This window comes from Anoplopoma fimbria, chromosome 19 (genome assembly GCF_027596085.1).
Source record: "Anoplopoma fimbria isolate UVic2021 breed Golden Eagle Sablefish chromosome 19, Afim_UVic_2022, whole genome shotgun sequence".
Classification (NCBI taxonomy): Eukaryota; Metazoa; Chordata; class Actinopteri; order Perciformes; family Anoplopomatidae; genus Anoplopoma; species Anoplopoma fimbria.
In genome coordinates, this window is record NC_072467.1 from 26,397,036 (window position 1) to 26,416,798 (window position 19,763).

General features: G+C 38.7%; 1 protein-coding gene and 1 pseudogene across 1 annotated transcript; one reads left to right on the forward strand and one right to left on the reverse strand.

Moving 5' to 3' along the window:
• Positions 1-1,499: 1,499 nt before the first annotated feature.
• On the forward strand, positions 1,500-4,000 carry LOC129107786 (E3 ubiquitin-protein ligase TRIM21-like; annotated as a pseudogene).
• Positions 4,001-4,877: 877 nt separating this feature from the next.
• Positions 4,878-11,991, reverse strand: LOC129107787 (zona pellucida sperm-binding protein 3-like). Its single transcript, XM_054619330.1, has 9 exons — positions 11,826-11,991; positions 9,883-10,190; positions 9,336-9,454; positions 8,846-8,949; positions 7,541-7,718; positions 6,771-6,888; positions 6,537-6,619; positions 6,138-6,226; positions 4,878-5,596 (listed from the first exon to the last, which is right to left on the reverse strand). The coding sequence occupies exons 1-9, from the start codon at positions 11,944-11,946 to the stop codon at positions 5,532-5,534; spliced, it is 1,185 nt and encodes a 394-aa protein (XP_054475305.1). The 5' UTR covers positions 11,947-11,991; the 3' UTR covers positions 4,878-5,531.
• Positions 11,992-19,763: the final 7,772 nt, after the last annotated feature.

A 19,763-nucleotide genomic window follows, 5' to 3' on the forward strand; every position in this document is an offset into this window, starting at 1 on the left:
GAGTTTTGAGAAAATATATTTACTAACTGAATAATCAGCAATTTCAAATTCAGTTGTAGTTTCAATCAACGGCTTTGTTAAAGTGGTTCATAAGATTTAACCTTGAGATCAAACCACACAAACCAGGTCTCATCACAGTATGAATAACTTTATCATATTTATTTCATCCCAACAGTTCTTGTTTTGTCACTGTAGAGGTCTGTCCTTCACTGTGATTGGTCCAACAGCTGTTTCCTGTTCCCACTGAGCACCTGCAGCAAAGAAAACACAACTCTGTTTATGAAGTATTAACTTAATTCAATTAAAGGGTTCACCCCAAATATTCAGTTAATTAATGGATCTTTTCAGTGTAATGGCTCGTTAGCATGGTTAAAAAATAACTTTTCTTTAATTTGGTCAAGTATAAGGGAAGTTTTTTACATATCAAAAAAGCAGATAATATATCCAAAAGTAATCAAGTGTCAATTTAAAATCGAATTATAATGTTATTGATCACATCATTCATCAAAAGGACAAAATGTAATCAATAGAACATTATCGTGAAAATAAATTACACACCTCTAATTATTTAAACTTTAATTTCGCATTAAAGTTCAGTCTGAATTTTTTCAATGCTGTTGGTCAACGTATCCTAATAAAACAATTCCAATGTTATCTCAAAAAATGTCAGCCATTTTTTGTGTATTTTCATACAAAAGTCCAGCAACACATGTCAATTTCCACCCGTTACATGCATACAATCTTAACAAAATAAACTTCTGTCTTCACAGGAAACTACTTAGTTGGGTTTAGGAAAAGATAAAGGATTGGGTTCAAATTACTACAAAAAGTACAGAATAGACAAACAGATCCAACATTTAGTTCTTGTTTCACACAGGGAATGAACTAAGGTCTCCTGGGTTAAAGACCAGTATTTGTTTGACCCAACCAACACGTGTGGGCTTTAGTGGTCTTTATACTTCCCTGTTAATGATTACTTTGATAACATATGTTTTGGTTTCATTGAATATCCAGAATGACTGCACATTATTTTCAGTGGGTATTGTTATGAACACTGGATGAGAACAGCCTGTGGTAGATAAATGAGGTATTTATGTTGATAGTACAGTACATTCAAACCTATGATTAAAACAGTTGTAGAGGAAAAGCTGGTCCAACTGGTTTTGGACTCCACCCACTCACCTGTTCCAGTAAGGTGACTCTGGCTTCCTGTTCCACAGTCTGAATCACAGCAGCTATAAATAAAGTTTCCTTTATTTGTTAAGAAAATCCTCCTACTTCTTCAGATAAATGAACTTTTTAAAAAGCCTCTTGGATCAGCTGGAAAATGCATCTACACAAAGCTGAAAACAGCTATGTTTTGAATACAGTAAGTATTTTCACATTGTGGTATTATTACTTTTACTTCAGTTAAGGATCTGCATACTTCCTCCACCCCTCCCTCACTGAGAGGAGGAGCAACACTGAAAGAGGAGAGCTGCAGAGCAACATTTCCTGAAATGAAAGTTAAAGTTTGTCTGATCAACAGCAGAGCTGCAGTCGAGACAAGTCTCTCTGTTTCTCTGTAAAGAAACATTCAACTGAATCCAGCAGCTTTTTCTCAACAACACAGCAGAATCTCTGACAAACACTGGTGAGTACTGTGTTCTACAAAGACGTTCAAAGTATATCTGACTGTTTTACATCTTGCTTTATTGTATAACGAATATTACGTAATGTGTCATTTTAGATTAAAACAGAGGTAGTAACCAAACGGCTAATATTAGCTTAAGCTAATTCAAAAATCTGAGCTATACTTAGAGAGGCAGAATAAATATTTGCCTGAGCTTGAAATAAATGTGTTACTCTAAACATTGTAAATATTGTAATATGTTCACTTAAATAATAATAGAAACAGCATGGTAGACATATTATTATATTATTTAATGTTTGATGTGACTGTCCCGGAGGGATCACATTGTGTTTTTCTGGGTTTTACAATTGAATTCTAAGATGATTTTACAGATTTAGATTATGATAATAACAGGAAAAAGAGGGACCAGGTGGCAGCCTCCAGTTCTGAAAAATGAAGCCTTTGCGAGGTGTCTTAAAACTAGGGTTGGTAATCTTGAGAAACCATCAAGAGTTGGCCTATGCTGGATTATCCTTCAATACAGCATGATTTTCCTTTTTAAATGATGGTCCATTTAGAGTCAAATCAACAATAAATCAGGGTATGCTTTACAGCAGGGCTGCACATTGATTGACAGGTCACTACCCTAAAGTTGTCCAGTCTGGGAGTTGTCTGTGTTTTTGTCTTCTAAGCATTCATCCTTTTCTCTACCTTGTCGTCCTCAGAGTGTAGACATGTCTGCTGCCAGCTGTCTGCTGACTGAAGATCAGTTTCTGTGCTCCATCTGTCTGGATGTGTTCACTGATCCAGTCAGCACACCATGTGGACACAACTTCTGTAAAACCTGCATCACTCAACACTGGGACGTTAATGTCCAGTGTCAGTGTCCAAACTGTAAAGAAGATTTTAACATCAGACCTGAGCTCCGGGTCAATACTTTCATCTCTGAGATGGCTGCTCAGTTCAGACAGTCAGCTCAACAGAAAGCCAGAAACAGCAGCTCAGAGCAACAAGCTGCCAAACCAGGAGAAGTTCCCTGTGACGTCTGCACTGGAACCAAACTGAAGGCCATGAAGTCCTGCCTGGTGTGTCTGGTCTCCTACTGTGAGACTCACCTGGAGCCTCATCTGACAATGTCAGGTCTGAAAAGACATCAGCTGATCGACCCTGAGGAGAACCTGGAAGTCAGGATGTGTACGGAGCACGATAAACTGCTGGAGCTGTTCTGTAAGACCGACCAGATGTGTGTCTGCATGCTCTGCACTTATTCAGACCACAAGACACATGATGTTGTTCCTCTGAAAGAAGAATATGAAGAAAAGAAGGCCAAGCTGGAAACGACAGAGGCTGAAAATCGGCAGATGATCCAGAAGAGACGACTGAAGATTCAGGAGATCAAACACTCAGTGGAGCTCAGTGAGGAAAATGCAGACAGAGAGATAGCAGATGGTGTTCAGGTCTTCACCGCTCTGAAGGAGTCTGTTGAGAGAAGCCAGACTGAGCTCATCGACACGATCAAAGAGAAGCAGAGAAAGACAGAGAAACAGGCTGAAGGCTTCATCAAAGAGCTGGAACAGGAAATCTCTGAGCTGAAGAAGAGAAGCACTGAGGTGGAGCAGCTCTCACGCTCTGAAGACCACTTCCAACTTCTACAGAGCTTCACGTCCCTTAAAGCTGCTCCACCCACCAAGGACTGGACAGGAGTCAGAGTCAGTCCACCTTCATATGAGGGGACTGTGGTGAGAGCTGTGAACCAGCTAGAGGAGACGCTCAGTAAACAGATGAAGAAGCTGTTTGAGGCCGAGCTGAAGAGAGTCCAGCAGTCTGCAGTGGATGTGACACTTGATCCTGATACAGCTCAACCCACACTCATCCTGTCTGATGATGGAAAACAAGTTCAACTTAGTCATTTATGGAAGAATCTCCCACGCAATCCAAAGAGATTTGATTTTTGTGCTAATGTCTTAGCAAAGCAAAGTTTCTCTTCTGGAAGATGTTACTACGAGGTTCAGGTTAAAAGGAAGACTAAGTGGTATTTAGGAGTGGTCAGGGAGTCGATCACCAGGAAGGGAAAAATTACAGTGACACCTCAGAAAGGTTACTGGACGATTTGGTTGAGGAATGAGAATGAGTACATGGCAGGTGCTAGCCCTAGAGTCCGTCTCTCTCTGAAGTCTCAGCCTGAGAAGGTGGGGGTGTTTGTGGATTATGAGGAGGGTCTGGTCTCCTTTTATGACGTTGATGCTGCAGCTCTTATCTACTCCTTTACTGGCTGCTGCTTCACTGAGAAACTCTACCCATTCTTTAGTCCATGTACTAATGATGGTGGTAAAAACTCTGCCCCCCTGATCATCTCTCCTGTTATTCATACTGAGTAGAACACCACCTGATTTTCTACAGAGGCTCCCGTTTTGTTCTTTAAATGTAGTTTCTTTGATGTGTCACATTGCTACTAACAACACACTCATTCTACAACAGATATTAAATGTAGTGTAATTTATTCAAAGGCATCGCTTACCTTCTGAATTATCAGAAAGAAATTACTCAGACGCCATAAGTAGTTCTTAAAAGTCTGGGTGCCAGTCAAAACGTTTTATTATCTGATGATTCCAACTATAATAAGTTTTCTTTTCATTGAAGCCTCTGAGAAAGCTGAGCAAGGAAACTGACCTAAAGACCTTAAGAGTCAAAGAGTCAGCTTGGACAAAGAGGAGGAAGAGGAGGTAGAGAGAGAGAGGATGATGATACAGAAAGCGTAGAATCAGACATTAAATGTCCAGAATAAAAGATAGAAACTAACTTCTCTGGACTGCCTCTAAAACCCCCATCACCGATGGAGCTCAGCTAAATAATTACCGGAGTGGAACTTCCTGTCTGTGCAGAGATGAAGTCTGTGTTCATACATGAAACAGGTCTGTAAATTTGCTTAAGCTAATGCTAGAAGAGACTTTAAATCTCAGTGGGAAACATGTACGAATAATGTGATCACAACTGGTGTGGAAGCTTATTTTGGTACAAAACATATCGTAAACAATTTATGACATCGAAACTCTGAGAATGGACCCTTCAGTGAGACATATTGTGTCCAGCAGTTTAACTTTCCATTGAAAAATGTTTGTGTTTTCACCAAAACATGGCTAGATTGGATCTTTAAATTTGTATTCATTGAATACATATATTTTTTTTATAGTCCCACAATGTATATTTGCTTAGTCACGCTGAAGCCTGTCCCAAACATCACTAAATATTGTCCATCTCTCTGTAGACTTTTTATTGTTGCTTGAATAAACTGAACAAATCCTCAACGGATTAAAATCCAAGAATTTCCAATGTTTTTTCCTTCATTTTCATGTTTACTTTCATCTTAAAAAAACCAAAAACAACTTGCAAGTAAAAACAGTTATGGTGGAACTGCCTATTGATTACACACAGATCTATTAACGTATTGATGTCCCATAGCACATTGTTTTTTCTTCAGATAATTGGAGATTTAGTGAAGTCAGTCAGGATGCTGGGACCCCTGAACGCTGCAGCAAAGAACATGCTAACGTGCTAATGTTACGTTGAGATCATACAGATGATAGACAAAGAAAAAGACTGCAGGGTTGGTTGTGTGAGGGTTATAATAATGCATGTTAACAATGATTAACTTGTGCTGATGTGAGGCATCTGTGTTTGTCTAAGTTTAAAGAATTTCTGTATTATTTAAAAGGCCAAAGTCAGATATATATTAGAGTTTTGAGAAAAAATATTTTACCAACTGAATAATCAGCAATTTCAAATTCAGTTGTACTTTAATGAACAGCTTTGTTAAAGTGGTTCATAAGATTTAACCTTGAGATCAAACCACACAAACCAGGTCTCATCACAGTATGAATAACTTTATCATATTTATTTCATCCTAACAGTTCTTGTTTTGTCACTGTAGAGGTCTCTCCTTCACTGTGATTGGTCCAACAGCTGTTTCCTGTTCCCACGGAGCACCTGCAGCAAAGAAAACACAACTCTGTTTATGAAACATTAACTTAATTAAATTAAAGGGTTCACCCCAAATATTGAGTTAATTAATGGATTATTTTAAGTTAGTGTAATGCGTAGTAGGCGTTTAAAAAAAGCCACTTTTTTTTACAAAAACTTCAATTAAAGTTATAGCTTTCGCGTCATTTAGTCAAGTTTAACCTTATAAAACACTTTTCTAGACGATAATCCATCCAACAGTATTATAGTATACATTTTAAATCCCATTAAATGTATCTTTGATATATATCATGACAAAAACCCCCCCCAAAAAGCCAAAAACAAAACAAATATTAACTTAAAGAAAATATCTGACCTAAATTTCAAACCTGTAATTCTTTTAACTTTAATTTAGCATTAAGGTTCGGTAGTAATATTTTCAATGCTGTTGGTACACATCTGTAGTATTTATGTTGACAGTACAGTAGATTCAAGTTGGCCCAGCATGAGCCGATTACAGCTGTACTGGAAAAGCTGGTCCAACTGATTTTGGACTCCACCCACTCACCTGTTCCAGTCAGGTGACTCTGGCTTCCTGTTCCACAGTCTGAATCACAGCAGCTACAGAACCGATGGCTGCCACTTGCCTCCCTCCACCTGTCAATCAAAAGCTCTGCCTTTTACAATCGTCACGAGAAAAGGTTTTAAATTATTTCAGTGATAGTGCTTGATTTTCACTGCAGTGCACTTTAAAAAAATATTGTTCTTATTTCTAAGATAACAAACAGATCATGAATGTTTTTTTCAATCTGTATTTGTTGCCACTTAAATAGCTTAAATATCATTTTGCTTTCAGGGCACACAACATTGAACATGGTGACATCTGCGTTGAGGTATTCCAGCAGTATTTGTAGTGTTAGTAGCAGATGGCATGATGGGAGTTGTAGTGTCGGTGGTGGTGTCTCACCCGTTGGAGAATGAACAGGCCTTGTTGGTGGCATCAACAGCTGCAGCAGCTGCTATGGCTCTCACACTGCAGGTGATGTAGATCTACAGAGACACAAAGAAGGTGTTCATTCAAGTTTTGTCGTCATAGAAACCAGCAGCTGTCTGGAAGAAAGGAAATCATTAAGAATATTCCAGTTAAATTTCAAATCAAGCAGGAGATAAACAGGAAGTGTGTGATGTGTTTGAGTCTCACCACGCCGCTGTCGTCCTGCTGGAACCTGAACGCCTCAACCTCAAACTGCAGTCTGTCGTCCTGAGTCCGAGGCAGGAACTGAGAGCTGGAGCCGGTCAGCTGACTGTCAAACAGACACCTGAACACAACACAGAGGATACCTGAGAAACTTCAACGCAACACAGAGGACGGACAGAGACCAGTCACCTGAACACAACACAGAAGACAGCCAGGGACCGGTCACCTGAAGGCAACACAGAAGACAGTCAGAGACCAGTCACCTGAACGCAACACAGAAGACAGTCAGAGACCGGTCACCTGAAGGCAACACAGAAGACAGTCAGGGACCGGTCACCTGAAGGCAACACAGAAGACAGTCAGGGACCGGTCACCTGAACGCAACACAGAAGACAGTCAGGGACCGGTCACCTGAACAGAAGACAGTCAGGGACCGGTCACCTGAACAGAAGACAGATAGACTAGAAACCTGAATGCAACATAGGACTGTAGGACAGACATTTCACCTGAACGCAACACAGAAGACCATCAGAGACAAGACACCTGAACGCATCACAGAGGACCATCAGACACACACAAGACACCTGAACGCATCACAGAGGACTGTCAGACAGACTACTGACCCTAACAAATGATGACAACATGTTGCTGTTTGGGAGGACAGGCTGCAGTATTAAAGCCATGACAGAAGACACTTGTTAAACTGAGACTGAAGGAGAGTTTTTCAGAGTGGAGGTGGACTTTAAGAACCAACACCAGTAAAGTAGACTCACCCGCCGTTTCCCAGGAAGACGTATCGAGGGACGGTGTCGATGTTGGGGAGCACTGTGGCCGTGCAGCTGTCCACCGACACTCTGAGGGGGACGTGATGAAACTGTTTGACTGAAACCTCAAACTTCATCATGTCTCCCAGCAGGAACACAGAGGACAGACGAGAGGCCTGCCAATCATCTGAGGGACAGAAAGCAAAGACAGGAGTGTTCAGAACAGAGTTAATCTTTCATTTTAATGTTATAGGAAATCTAACAAAATACTGTGGATTAAAGGAACAACTGAATGAACTGTAAAGGTGGAAAGTAACCAAGCACATTTACTTAAGTTTTGTACGAAGTACAATTTTATTCCACTTTACTCTATTTCTTCACAACATTTCAGATAGTACCGTTCTTCTCACTATACTACATTTATTTAATAGCTATAGTTAAGCACTTAAATACTTCATCACAGCTGCTTTTTAAACTAATGCCGATACATTTGACAAGAGTCAAGGATCACAACATTTTAGTTAATAAGATGAGACACTACAGGCAAAAACATCAATTCGGGGATTTTGGAATATTTTACTTCCATAACATATTTTACTACTTTGTCTTTTTGCATATGTAGATTTCTCATGAATTTTTCAAAAGTTGCCATTAGATAATGTCTCATTTGCATATTTGAAAATAACTTTATAGAAAACAATTGTCTTAATGTCTTATGTAATCAACTGGTAAAGTTATATGTGAAAATGTATTTTTTTTTACCCTATTCACCTGTAGTGTCTTCAAAATGTATTACAAAACACATCTTTAAAGTCAGTTTTCTCTAAATTAGTTTTTTCTCAGACTCTGATCCAAAAATCTCCACTTCAGTAGCTCTTGCATACACCAAACTTTACAGTTTCATTCCTATCTACATTCTGATGGTTTTCACAGGACACTTAGTTCATAGATCATTCACAGCCTGATTTATACAACATTTGATACTAAAAACATGGAGAAAATGGATTGTCTAGTAATTGGAGTGATACAAAGAGATATCCAAAATGCTCAACAAATGTAACAAGAATTTTTAACTTGGCATATCCAATGTTCAGATTTCTGTTCTGGAACTGTATACAAATTTGAACATATTAATAAGCCTCATTTTATTTTGAAAACATACATTTTCAGAAAACTTAATACTTAAAATAATAGTCTTGAAGTAAGTAATCCACAGGGAAGTTTCATGGTTAGACATATTCACCTGTAGGGTCTTCTCTTAAAAGAAATGCACCACCAGGACAATCATTTATGAAGATGGAACAAAACACCCACCAGTCAAGAGTTTGATGGAGAAGTAGAGACTGTCCTCTGAAGCTTTGGTGGCACTGAAGGGACTCGAGGTCGGCTTCAGCAGCCCACTGCTCACGTCATGCTTCCTAATACAAATATACATTACACGGAAAGATATGACTAAACATCTCCATGTTCTCCAAAAGTCGAATTGTCAAGACAAAGAACTGTCTTAAAGAATATTGTATAATATTTTCACAATAATTTAGACACAAGTTCACTTTGTGGCTTTAGATGAATAATACAGAATACAAACCAACTAATAAATGATGCATTATAGCTATCCAACAAAAGTTTAGCTATCCAACAATATACAAGTTGTTCAGATTAACAGCAGCATCTTTAAAGTGATGAACAAATATCACATCAATACAATTTTGAAGTATTTTTATGGTGTGGTATCAGCCTACTGCTTCAATGACAGCTAAAATGACAAACTGTTCTTTTCTGGTTCAGTTGTATAAAGTCTGACCTCTGGTAGTGACATCGGATGCCGACTGTGACGCTTCTGGTTCGGATGATTTGACTGTCCCCCAGAGGACTGGGAGTGTAGAGCAGCTCGAAGGCGTAGATGAACGAGTCCTCGGACATCTGAAGAACAATTTACTGGAACGTTAACGCTAATCAAATAACTACTAATTGTCACCAACTCTGCATCTTTGTGAAACTTCTTAGCCTCTTTTAGCTCCTACTTTTGCTTTAACAGCACATTTACTGTCTGGTTTGCTTTGACAAAGTTACTGTACACCACCTGCTCAGCACCAGAAAAGCAAGCTGGTGAACATAGTGGAGCATTTAGCTGCTAAAGAGACAGATATTTCCCCTCAGGAGTTGGTGGAGACCAAAAACAGAGGTAAAAATTAGAGAATTTTAAACTTTCATTCATCAGGTTGACACAAACACTCAAAAATTCTGAAATAAGCCAATTACTATAAAAAATGTAGTCATATTTTGGGCTTTAATATAAGAAATGAAAATGACTATGGATTCAAAAGGAGTGTTATATTTTAAACACTCACCAGCAGCTGGCTGCCACATCCATGCAGCTCCGACTCAAAGACCAGGACCTGCTCTTCGGGATCTTCCCCCATGGCAGGACATCCTCCCAGCGTGATGTCCGCAGCCAGGACATGATTGCCGATCCCCAGCAGGTCTTTCTTGGCCTCCACCCGGACGGAGTTCTCCCCACAGACGGCACGGACGCTGTCGGCCGGCGTCGGAGCCTTAGGCTCAAAGTCTGCAGGGTACTGAGGCTCCTCCTCGGCCGGCGGCTCCGGATACCTCCAGGACAACGGTTCATGTAAAAACTGCTTCTTCTGGAGGACTGCTGCGAGGGAGGGGTGTCATCATCAGTTTGATTGGTAACGCTATAAATAAACTTAGCTTGTATGAAAGAAGTGGATCCATTGGTTTGTGGAATGCAGTTTTGATGCCTCAAGTTTGTCTTTTTGGCCATCGCCATCTTAAGCATCAAGCATCCCCTGCTTTATGGTCTGTTTGACTCTAAATGGAGCATCATTTACTAAATGAACATCATGCTGTATTGAAGAAGACTTGAAACTAGAGATTGAGACCATAAACTCATGTTTACAATGTTTACTGAGGGAATAAATCAAGAGAGAAGTAGAGTCATTTTCTCATAGACTTCTATACAACCAGAGGAGTCGCCCCCTGGTGGTCAGTAGAGAGAATGCAAGTTCAAGACACTTCCACATTGGCTTGACTTTTTAGAATTGGAGGTTTCAGGATGTAAATCACATAAAAGTCTACTTTAAAGTTGATTATCATCTTTGGAAATGTGTCAGTTGATTAAATTAATTTCAGCTTTAATCATAACAAAAGAACAACAACCAGTTGGTCTTAATCACTGATATTTTTCGATGAAAGTTAGATTTACCTTTGTGTGGTTAAAGTGGGTGTATTCTGCTCCTTGGCCTCAGGGGGCAGCAATGAAGGACAACAATGCACTGACATATGATATTATATATTCATCATATTAAAGCAAAATAGTGGGGGTCTTGACACTCGACACCCCTGATAGCCTCGAGAGGAACATTTAAGCGGGCCTCTAAACCTAACCTGTCACTTGCAATAGTCACTAAAAATGTGTGTTTAAAAGCAGTCCAGCAGTAGTAATTATTCAAACTACAAAATATTTACTTTCCATTCAGCCAGAGAAACAACAGACTTGAGTGAAGTGAGCCAGTCTACATGTCTGTTTTTGGACCTAAACGGACCCCCTTTTTTACAAATTCGATCCAGTGTCGTTCATGGGAACCTTGGATTAAAGCGAGAGAAGAAGCGTCTGTGTGTCAGGTTAGTTAGATAGAGGTGAGCGTGCTGTGTGGATTCTGTTGATCTGTAAGTGCACAGATGTAAAGTTTTAACAAATTGTCATCATAGAGTAAATTCTTATGCCTCCACCATAGGTAGACCTTTCAACAGTTTTCTTGAGAACATTTAGAGTCAGTTCTCGCATACCAAACAACAATTATTTATAATAATAATGATAATGATAATGATAATAAGTCAGAGGCCACATGAGATTGAAAGGAATAGACTTAAAGAAACAAACAGTGCACCCTGGGTATTTGTTTGAGCCCCACACTTAAACACTTCCGTGGTCTTCCAGCATCAAACATTTATGGCATCAGTCTCTGATCGCCATCTTTACAATAGAAATACGTAGAAATTATGATTACACCTAGAAACCCCACTTTTCTGCACTCATGTCAAATTCAAACAATGACTCCATCTAATATTGAAACTCCAAAATGAACAGTCCTTTTATTAATGAGAATTCAGTTTTGTAATCGGAGCATCTGTCACTGAAACAGGAAGTTGATGTTTCTGCTGATCCAAACGTTTGACTGATAAATCAACCACATCAACAGCACATTTTTCATCAGATGTTAATAGTGGTGAGTGTGGTAGTGAACCCTGTGGTGTGGTGGAGGTCTACCTGCTGGCTGCTGGACTTGAGGCTGGTCCGGTCCCTGGTTTTGAGTTCTCCACTTTAAGTCGAGCGCTGCTGATAGAGCTCCACAGCACAGACAGAAAACGATTCTGACGGACACCATCATGCTGAGGAGTTCACTCTGTGTTTCCTCTGTTAGAAACAAGCACACCTGTGCAGCCGGTTTGATTTGTAGAGTTAAAGTTTGGCTCCGCCCACCGTCTGATTGACTTAATTGCTCCCCAGCTGGGCCTCGTTCACCTGCACCAACTTGCTGAGACTCACCTGAGCTTCATGCAAAACACACAGAAAATCTAAAGTTAGCAAAGATGCAGCAGACATGTTGAATATTTCTATTTGATATAGTGACTCCAATCCACAGATGCATTTTCCTCACATCCATATATGCAGTCGAGCATGGAGGATTATTCATAACATGAAAAGAGAGTGAATTTGAGATAACTTGTAGTGGTTTTAAAATGAGGAAACTGATTTCTGACAAAAATAATCTTCACTAAAGGTACATTTCTTCTCATTTTTTCTTACACTGTGTCAGAGATCTCTGAAGATTTTCCACTGGTCTTCCACTGTAATACAAAACATATATGACCATATAACAGATTTTTGTGTGTGTGTGTGTGTGTGTGTGTGTGTGTGTGTGTGTGTGTGTGTGTGTGTGTGTGTGTGTGTGTGTGTGTGTGTGTGTGTCAGGGTAATTAAGGTCTTGATGGAGTTCATCCGGTTAAAATTGTTTATGAATCATTAGAGGCAGAAAAACGTGCTCTACCTCAAGTGTCCTCCACAGAGATAATTAGTCCAGCCAAGGTCACACTAACACTCATGCTAACACTTATACTAACACACACACACACACACACACACACACACACACACACACACACACACACACACACACACACACACACACACCTGAGAGGGAAGACAAGAAGAGAGAAAAATGAGAAGAGAAAGAAAACAGGAAGGTGGAGGAATAGATGAGGAGGGAGATACAAGAAATACAACTTCTTAATATTTCTCATAAGCAATATGTCAATGTCTCCTATCAGTATCAAAAGCATACAGTATGAGTGATAAACAGTACACAGCATGTAGCCCTTCATATATATACCACAGGTATTTAAACCTGCTTTTGCATTCTACAGATATAAATGTAAACATCCATATTTCACATCAATTCTAATAAATGAGGTAAGGGCCCTTATTAATGTTAATGACTCTGACGAGACTATAGAAAAAATCACATAAATATTTTGTTATAATATATTATATATATATATATATATATATATATATATATATATATATATATATATATATATATATATATATATATGTCATACTTGACATGATTTGATGATTAAGGAGTGTCAGTATCCAAAAAATCATCAAAAAAAATAATCTCATTTTTACTCAAATATAATAGAAGAAAAACTCCCGCACACTGGCTTCTTCACTTGCGTATAAATGTATTTTAGTCACGACGTTTCGGTGCGTAGACCTTCATTTCATTTTATTTGTACTTATTTCAAACGTATAACACTCGTTCTTTATAATGTGACATATTTTGTCCTTTCTTTTCTTTTCTTTTCTTTTCTAGGGACAGACTTGAGAAGATAACCTATGCAAACTCCTAAAAATCCTGTCCTACAAAAGAAATAGGAAAGTACTGATCTTGGCATTATAGCCTTTCTACAATTTCTATATTTATCTTTATGTGGTTTCTGATTGAAGACATACCTCATATATATTATGTATTATGTGTATGTTTTCATGTTTGTAGGCTTTTAGTGCCACATATGATGTAAATTGATTGTTTATTTGTGGATGGTTTGATTTGTGGATGTCATGTGATTGGGGCAATCGGATTGGTCTACCAACCCATTTACGAACCCCAAATGCTATTTAAATGCATGCATCCTTACTTCCATGTAAAATAACCTGATGAAGGTCTACGCACCGAAACGTCGTGACTAAAATACATTTATACGCAAGTGAAGAAGCCAGTGTGCGGGAGTTTTTGTTCTATATTGTCTACTTAAGGTATTCTCCTACGCACCTGTCGTCCTACTGGAGTGCAAAAGTTTTGCTCTTTTTACTCAGATATAATAGGAAAAACATCTCTACCTGAAAAATATGATTTAATACCCCCCCAAAACTTGTAAAATATCAGGAAAAAATCCAAGATAAAATATCCGGAGTAGAAAATCAGCAAAATATGGCTATATCAATATATAAAATCTGAAATATTCTTGTGTATTTTTTTTTTTTTTATGTGTTTAAGTTTCCTTAAAGCATAAAGTGAGATTTAATAATTATTTATTATTCTGATGATTCAGTGTAAAACAACAGTTTGTTTGTCAGTGATTTATGAATCTGGTTTCAGTTATTTTTTTGACTTTCCATTGTCTAGATATATATATACATAAATACTGGAGAGAGTTTGACCACCATATAACAATGGCATAGTGTGTTAGCATTAGCATTAGCTCGGGTTGTCTCTCTCCATTCACTGCCTATATTAACAGCAGCAGCCTCCTGGGGCTGTTAGCTGCTCACCTTCACTGATATTAATGAGCTCTCTCTCTCTGCTCATTTATTTTATTTATTAGCCAGTGTGTGTGTGTGTGTGTGTGTGTGTGTGTGTGTGTGTGTGTGTGTGTGTGTGTGTGTGTGTGTGTGTGTGTGTGTGTGAACGCTTCAGTCGTTTAAGTTTAATGTTGTGTTATTTTTACGCAGACGTGGCTGTTTTTCTCTTCTTTCTAGAAAACGAAGCAGTTTGTTAATGATGATGATGGCAGCAAGTTTTTGGGACGACCTTGATGAAGAAGCAGAGAGTTTTTTAGACGACAAAACTCTGTAACGGGACTCGACACAGGCAACGGAACAAGATATATATATATATATATATAAAAAAAAAAAAAAAAAGATATCTGGCTACCCCTTCTTAGTTCATAGACGACTAATCGGTCTTCTTGGTCTCAGTTGCATAAGATTTCTTTAATCGCTTTTTCATGCTGATGATTTATTTCCAAGACATGTATGAACTTGTCTCGGTAAATTCAAAGTTGTTTTTGTGTGATTCTTTGTGGAGAAACTTGTCGACGTCGATTAAACCAACTAATCGATTAGTCGACAAAATTGTATAAGTGTTTGTCGACTAAGAGTTTCTCATAAAAGTTAGAATGAAAAAAGCAACCATTAGAAAATAAATCTTTTTTGAAAACCATTTTTTAAAGCAGACAACAAACTAAAACAAATATTTCAAAATAAATGAAAGCTATATATATATATATACATGTACATATAAATATCTATTATATTATATTATATAAGTCTAATATAAGTTTAGTATATATTTGATTACAATGAAAGGGTGCATAACAATATAAAATTACTTTAATTCATTGTTTTTCCTTAATCATTTCCTAACACACTATAAATATTACACAGGCTTTTATTTTAGTATTTTTGTACTTTTGGACTGTGCGTTTGTGTTTGTACAGTTTTTGTGCCATCGGAGGCATTTCGGGGACGTGGTGGAGGAAGCTGCTCGGACAGGTGAGGTCAGAGGTCGTCAGAAGACAAGCGAGCGCTGTTGTGGAATCTGCTGAGCGCCGCACTTCCTGTTTGACCTCTGACCTCCACCATCCATCCCATAATAACATCCCTGCTCCGTCCTCCACTGCCGTTTGACACAGGACCAGAAATACACCAGCTGGCACCGTGTGTTTGGTTTAATTTGAAACAGAGCTTCATATGTATTCTCCATCAAAGACAAAAAATAATATTAATATGTACGTCTTAGAAACATTTTAAATAAAATATTTTTAAAAAGTTACCTATTGGAAGATGTTTATTAAAATATAAAAAGAAAAACTGGTTAAAAAGTCTAGTAGAAAATGTTAAATATCCAAAATAAATTGTAAAATATGCAAGAGAACATCAGCAAAATATCCAAAGAAATTTCATATAGTATAACATTTATAATTATATTTATATAATATATATATATATATATATATATATATATATATATATATATATATATATATATATATAATATATAGTCAATTATTAGCAAACAGTCCACGTGGTCGGACCCAGATCTGGTGTCGCTGTAGGCCTCAAAATGCAGTCGGAGCTCCGGAGGGAGGAGGAAAGCTCAGCTCCCGGCAGCAGCAGCGTCTCCTCCTCCTCCTCCTCCTCCTCCTCCTCCTCCTCCTCCTCCTCCAGGAGCAGAGCTTCTCCTCTCTTGGAACCAACACCGACACCACGCTGCTTGAGACCCAGACCGTATTGCTGGACCCGTTGGAGGGAAGGGAGGCACGGGAGAACCAGAACCAGGACTGAGCGGGGCAGACTGTCAGACCCTGCTGCAGTAAAATGAGATGTTTTCTAAAGGGACTCTGGTGATCGGGAACACTACCACTTCTGTCCACAGAGACCGCCAGAATCAACACAAAATGAAAGTTTCTTTTAGTAACTTTAGGTAAGATTTAAAAAGTTGGGTATTATTGCTTTTACTTAAAAATCTAAATACTTCCTCCACCACAGCCCATCATCATCATCATCATCATCATCATCATCATCATCATCATCATCATCATCATCATCAAAACAGAAACCACATGAGCTGCTTTGCTAGAGGCTTCCTGCTGACAGACGTTTGAGTGTCTTAAAGCTCTCTAGCATTTGATCCTCAGCGGTGCAGGTGGTGCAGAAGGTGGAGCAGAACGCAGACATGTCTGATATGTTGGGGGATAAACTGGAGAGCAGCTCAGGACGGAGCAGATGGAAGGAGACAGGAAGTCCGGGAGGAGCAGAAGAAGAAGAGCGGGATGTTTAGGCTCTCCAACATCGACTCCGAGAGCTGGAAGCTCCGTCGGGACCTCCGAGGAGACAAAACATCTTTCAACACAACTTTATTATTCATGTCTGGAACAAACAGGGCCGACAACGAGAGAAAGAGAAACTTGACTCCTTGTGTTGGTGTTGCAGTTAACTTAACAGAGTGAGAAACTTTAATTTCTTCAGGCGATTCTTTAAAATTTAAACATTTTTAGACCTACAGTCTGAGCTCTCCTTTCTCTCTCTTTCTCTCTCTCTCTCTCTTAGTGTCTCTGAATGAAATAAAATGAGGATGAACATCAGTTATATAATGAAACAGGCTGTAATTGGGGGCGTAGCTCATTATGCCACATTAGTCTGATATAAATAGTGAGCTATTAGCACTAATTTATTAGAAATCTGCCTCTTATTAAAAGAGCTTCAACCCTCATCATCTGCCTTCACAGACCCGGAAAACTGCAAAGAAATCTGATGTATTGAGACACCTGTTTGTTAAAGCTCCTCACTTCACCTGTTAACTGGTAACATGTTCAAAATGTTTGCTTCAATTTGTTGACATGTTGGAGTAAAGGATGTTTATCGAAAGAATTTTGGATATCTCTTTGTATCACTACATGAACTAGAAAATACTGTCAACAGCCCATTTTCTCCATGTTTTTAGTATGCAATGTTGTATAAATAAGTTTATGAATAATATATATGAACAAACCCCTCTGTAGAAACCTTCAGAATATAGATCGGAATGAAACTGTAAAGTTTGGTGTATGTAAGAGCTACTGAAGTGGAGATTTATGGATCAGAGTCTGAGAAAAAACTAATTTCGAGAAAACGACCTTATACCAAGATATTTTTAGTAAAATGAAATACATTTTGGTATAGGGTAACAAAAATTAACAGATATCACCATGAAACTTCCACAGTTGATCACTTCCATTAAGACAATCACTTTTAGTATAACAAGTTTTTTGAAATTGTATGACTAAATATGCAAATGAGGCATTATCTAAATAACTTTTGGTGAATTTAGGAGAAATCTACAGACGCAAATAGACAAAGTATTAAAATAAACACCTGAATGTGTATTTTGGATGTTTTCTATTCTCTAGTCTGAAAGAAGATGTGTTATGGAAGCAAAATAGACCAAATTCACAAAACCAGAACATGAAAAACAATGTTTTTGATTTTAGTGGAGTGGAAGCGCCAACAATTTAAAAAAGAAAACCTCAAAATCTTGCAAAAAGTCCTTCCTCTTGGATGAGGTTAAATAGTTTTTGAGAGTCTATAAAGTAAAACAGAGTGATTTAATCATGACGTACATGGAGCATGTGACTAAAAGAATCTACGTAAAGACCGTATTTACATCATGTTTTTTTTTTTATCTGTTCACACCATGCTGGGGTTTGACTGGCACTCTTTTCTTTAACATTTCTGTGAATGTAAAGTTAGCCTTATTTGTCCTTAAACACTATATTCCCATGAACTGGCGGCATAACGACAAGTTTGTACACTTAAAACATTCAAAGGAAGAGACGTTTAAGATACAAATAAGAAAATGTTCTTATAGGAGAAACTTTTTACATTAAAAACTTATTTCTACAACAGAGACAAAACAGGAAAAAGTAAAAAAAGAGAATGAAGTCTTGGGTGTAAATCCACTTAAACGCGGTGCAAAATATTATGAGAGGTGTGTAAGGGCTTTAGACTCTCTGCAGATTTGATGCCAGACAGTTTGGGTTGTTGATGATGATGATGCTTCATGTTGTCTGACAGCAGACAGCTGTTCATCTCTGACATTCCCACTCACAGTTTTTCATTTCTCCAGAGCTCGAATTCTTTTTTTCCCCATCCCATGGTCCTCTCTGAGCAGGACGACCCATCCGTCATCAGCTCACAGCTGCGTCAGAACAATAATATCCCTGCCAGGCGTGATGGACAGCCGAGGCGAGGCGGCGACAGCGGCCTCGCCTCCGTCTGGACACGGATTGAAGGTGGAGCGGCGGAGACAGACGTTGACGTTTCCATCAGAAGTCTGTTCACGACGCCTGGAGACGCCGCGTCCTCCACCTGCAATGAAACACCGCCGCTCTGCCGCACAGATCTCCAAGGCCTCGGCTGTCAATTGAACACTTGGGCTCCGTCCACACGGAGATTTATTGCATCAAATAGTTTCTTTTCCACTTTAAAATGTATTGTCTCTGGCTCAGAGAGTGACAGCTGAGGGGGGAGAAAACTCAGAAAACCAATGTTTCCTGTTTCCTTAACTCCCCGAGAACATATGAAGTCTGGTTCTTTGTTTTAAGACATGGTGGTAAAATAAAAATGAAACTATTAGCTCCAGTTAAGCTTCCTCTGTGGCAGAGACCAGCTGTGTAAAAGAAGCCACAAAGTCTAATGGGAGGTCGTAAAACAGTCATGAAATGCTATCTATTGGTTTGTGTCCGTTTTTATCGTGTTTTCCCTGCTTTATGTTCTATTTTACTGACAATGGGACCATCATTTACCAAATCAACATCATGCTTTTGCATGGGTTTCTTGTCTCCAAATATTACTGAGTGCGAGCGTGCATTCAGGTGGCTAAACGACTTAGGCAGCCTTCTCTATGTTGGGTTTTTTGTGGGACATTTGGCCACCATCAACAGTTTGGTTTAGGCAACAAAACCACTGCCATAAAAACCACAGTGTGGGGTTGAAAATTCAAGTCTTCTGGTTGAAAGTTCTGTTCGTTAGATCCATAAATCTACCCTCCCGCCCACCAATAGTTGTCTCTCTGAATATTATAAGGTATGTCACTTGCTCTGACTGTTGCGTAGTCACGTTGATGTATTTCATTTGTGTGTCCACCACGAATTTAGCTGCTAATTGACTTTACATTGGCATTATTTTCGTCTTGAGTGACAAAAACAAAACAAACAAGCAATTTTATTTCCTTGAACACAAACCAATAGATTGCACTGTCCGATTATTTCCAGAACTGCTATTGGGTTGTAGCCATTGTGAAGTCACCCATTGGTTTGTGGACTACTGATATGAAACCTCAAGTTTGACATTTTGGCCCGTCACCATCTTGAATTTTTG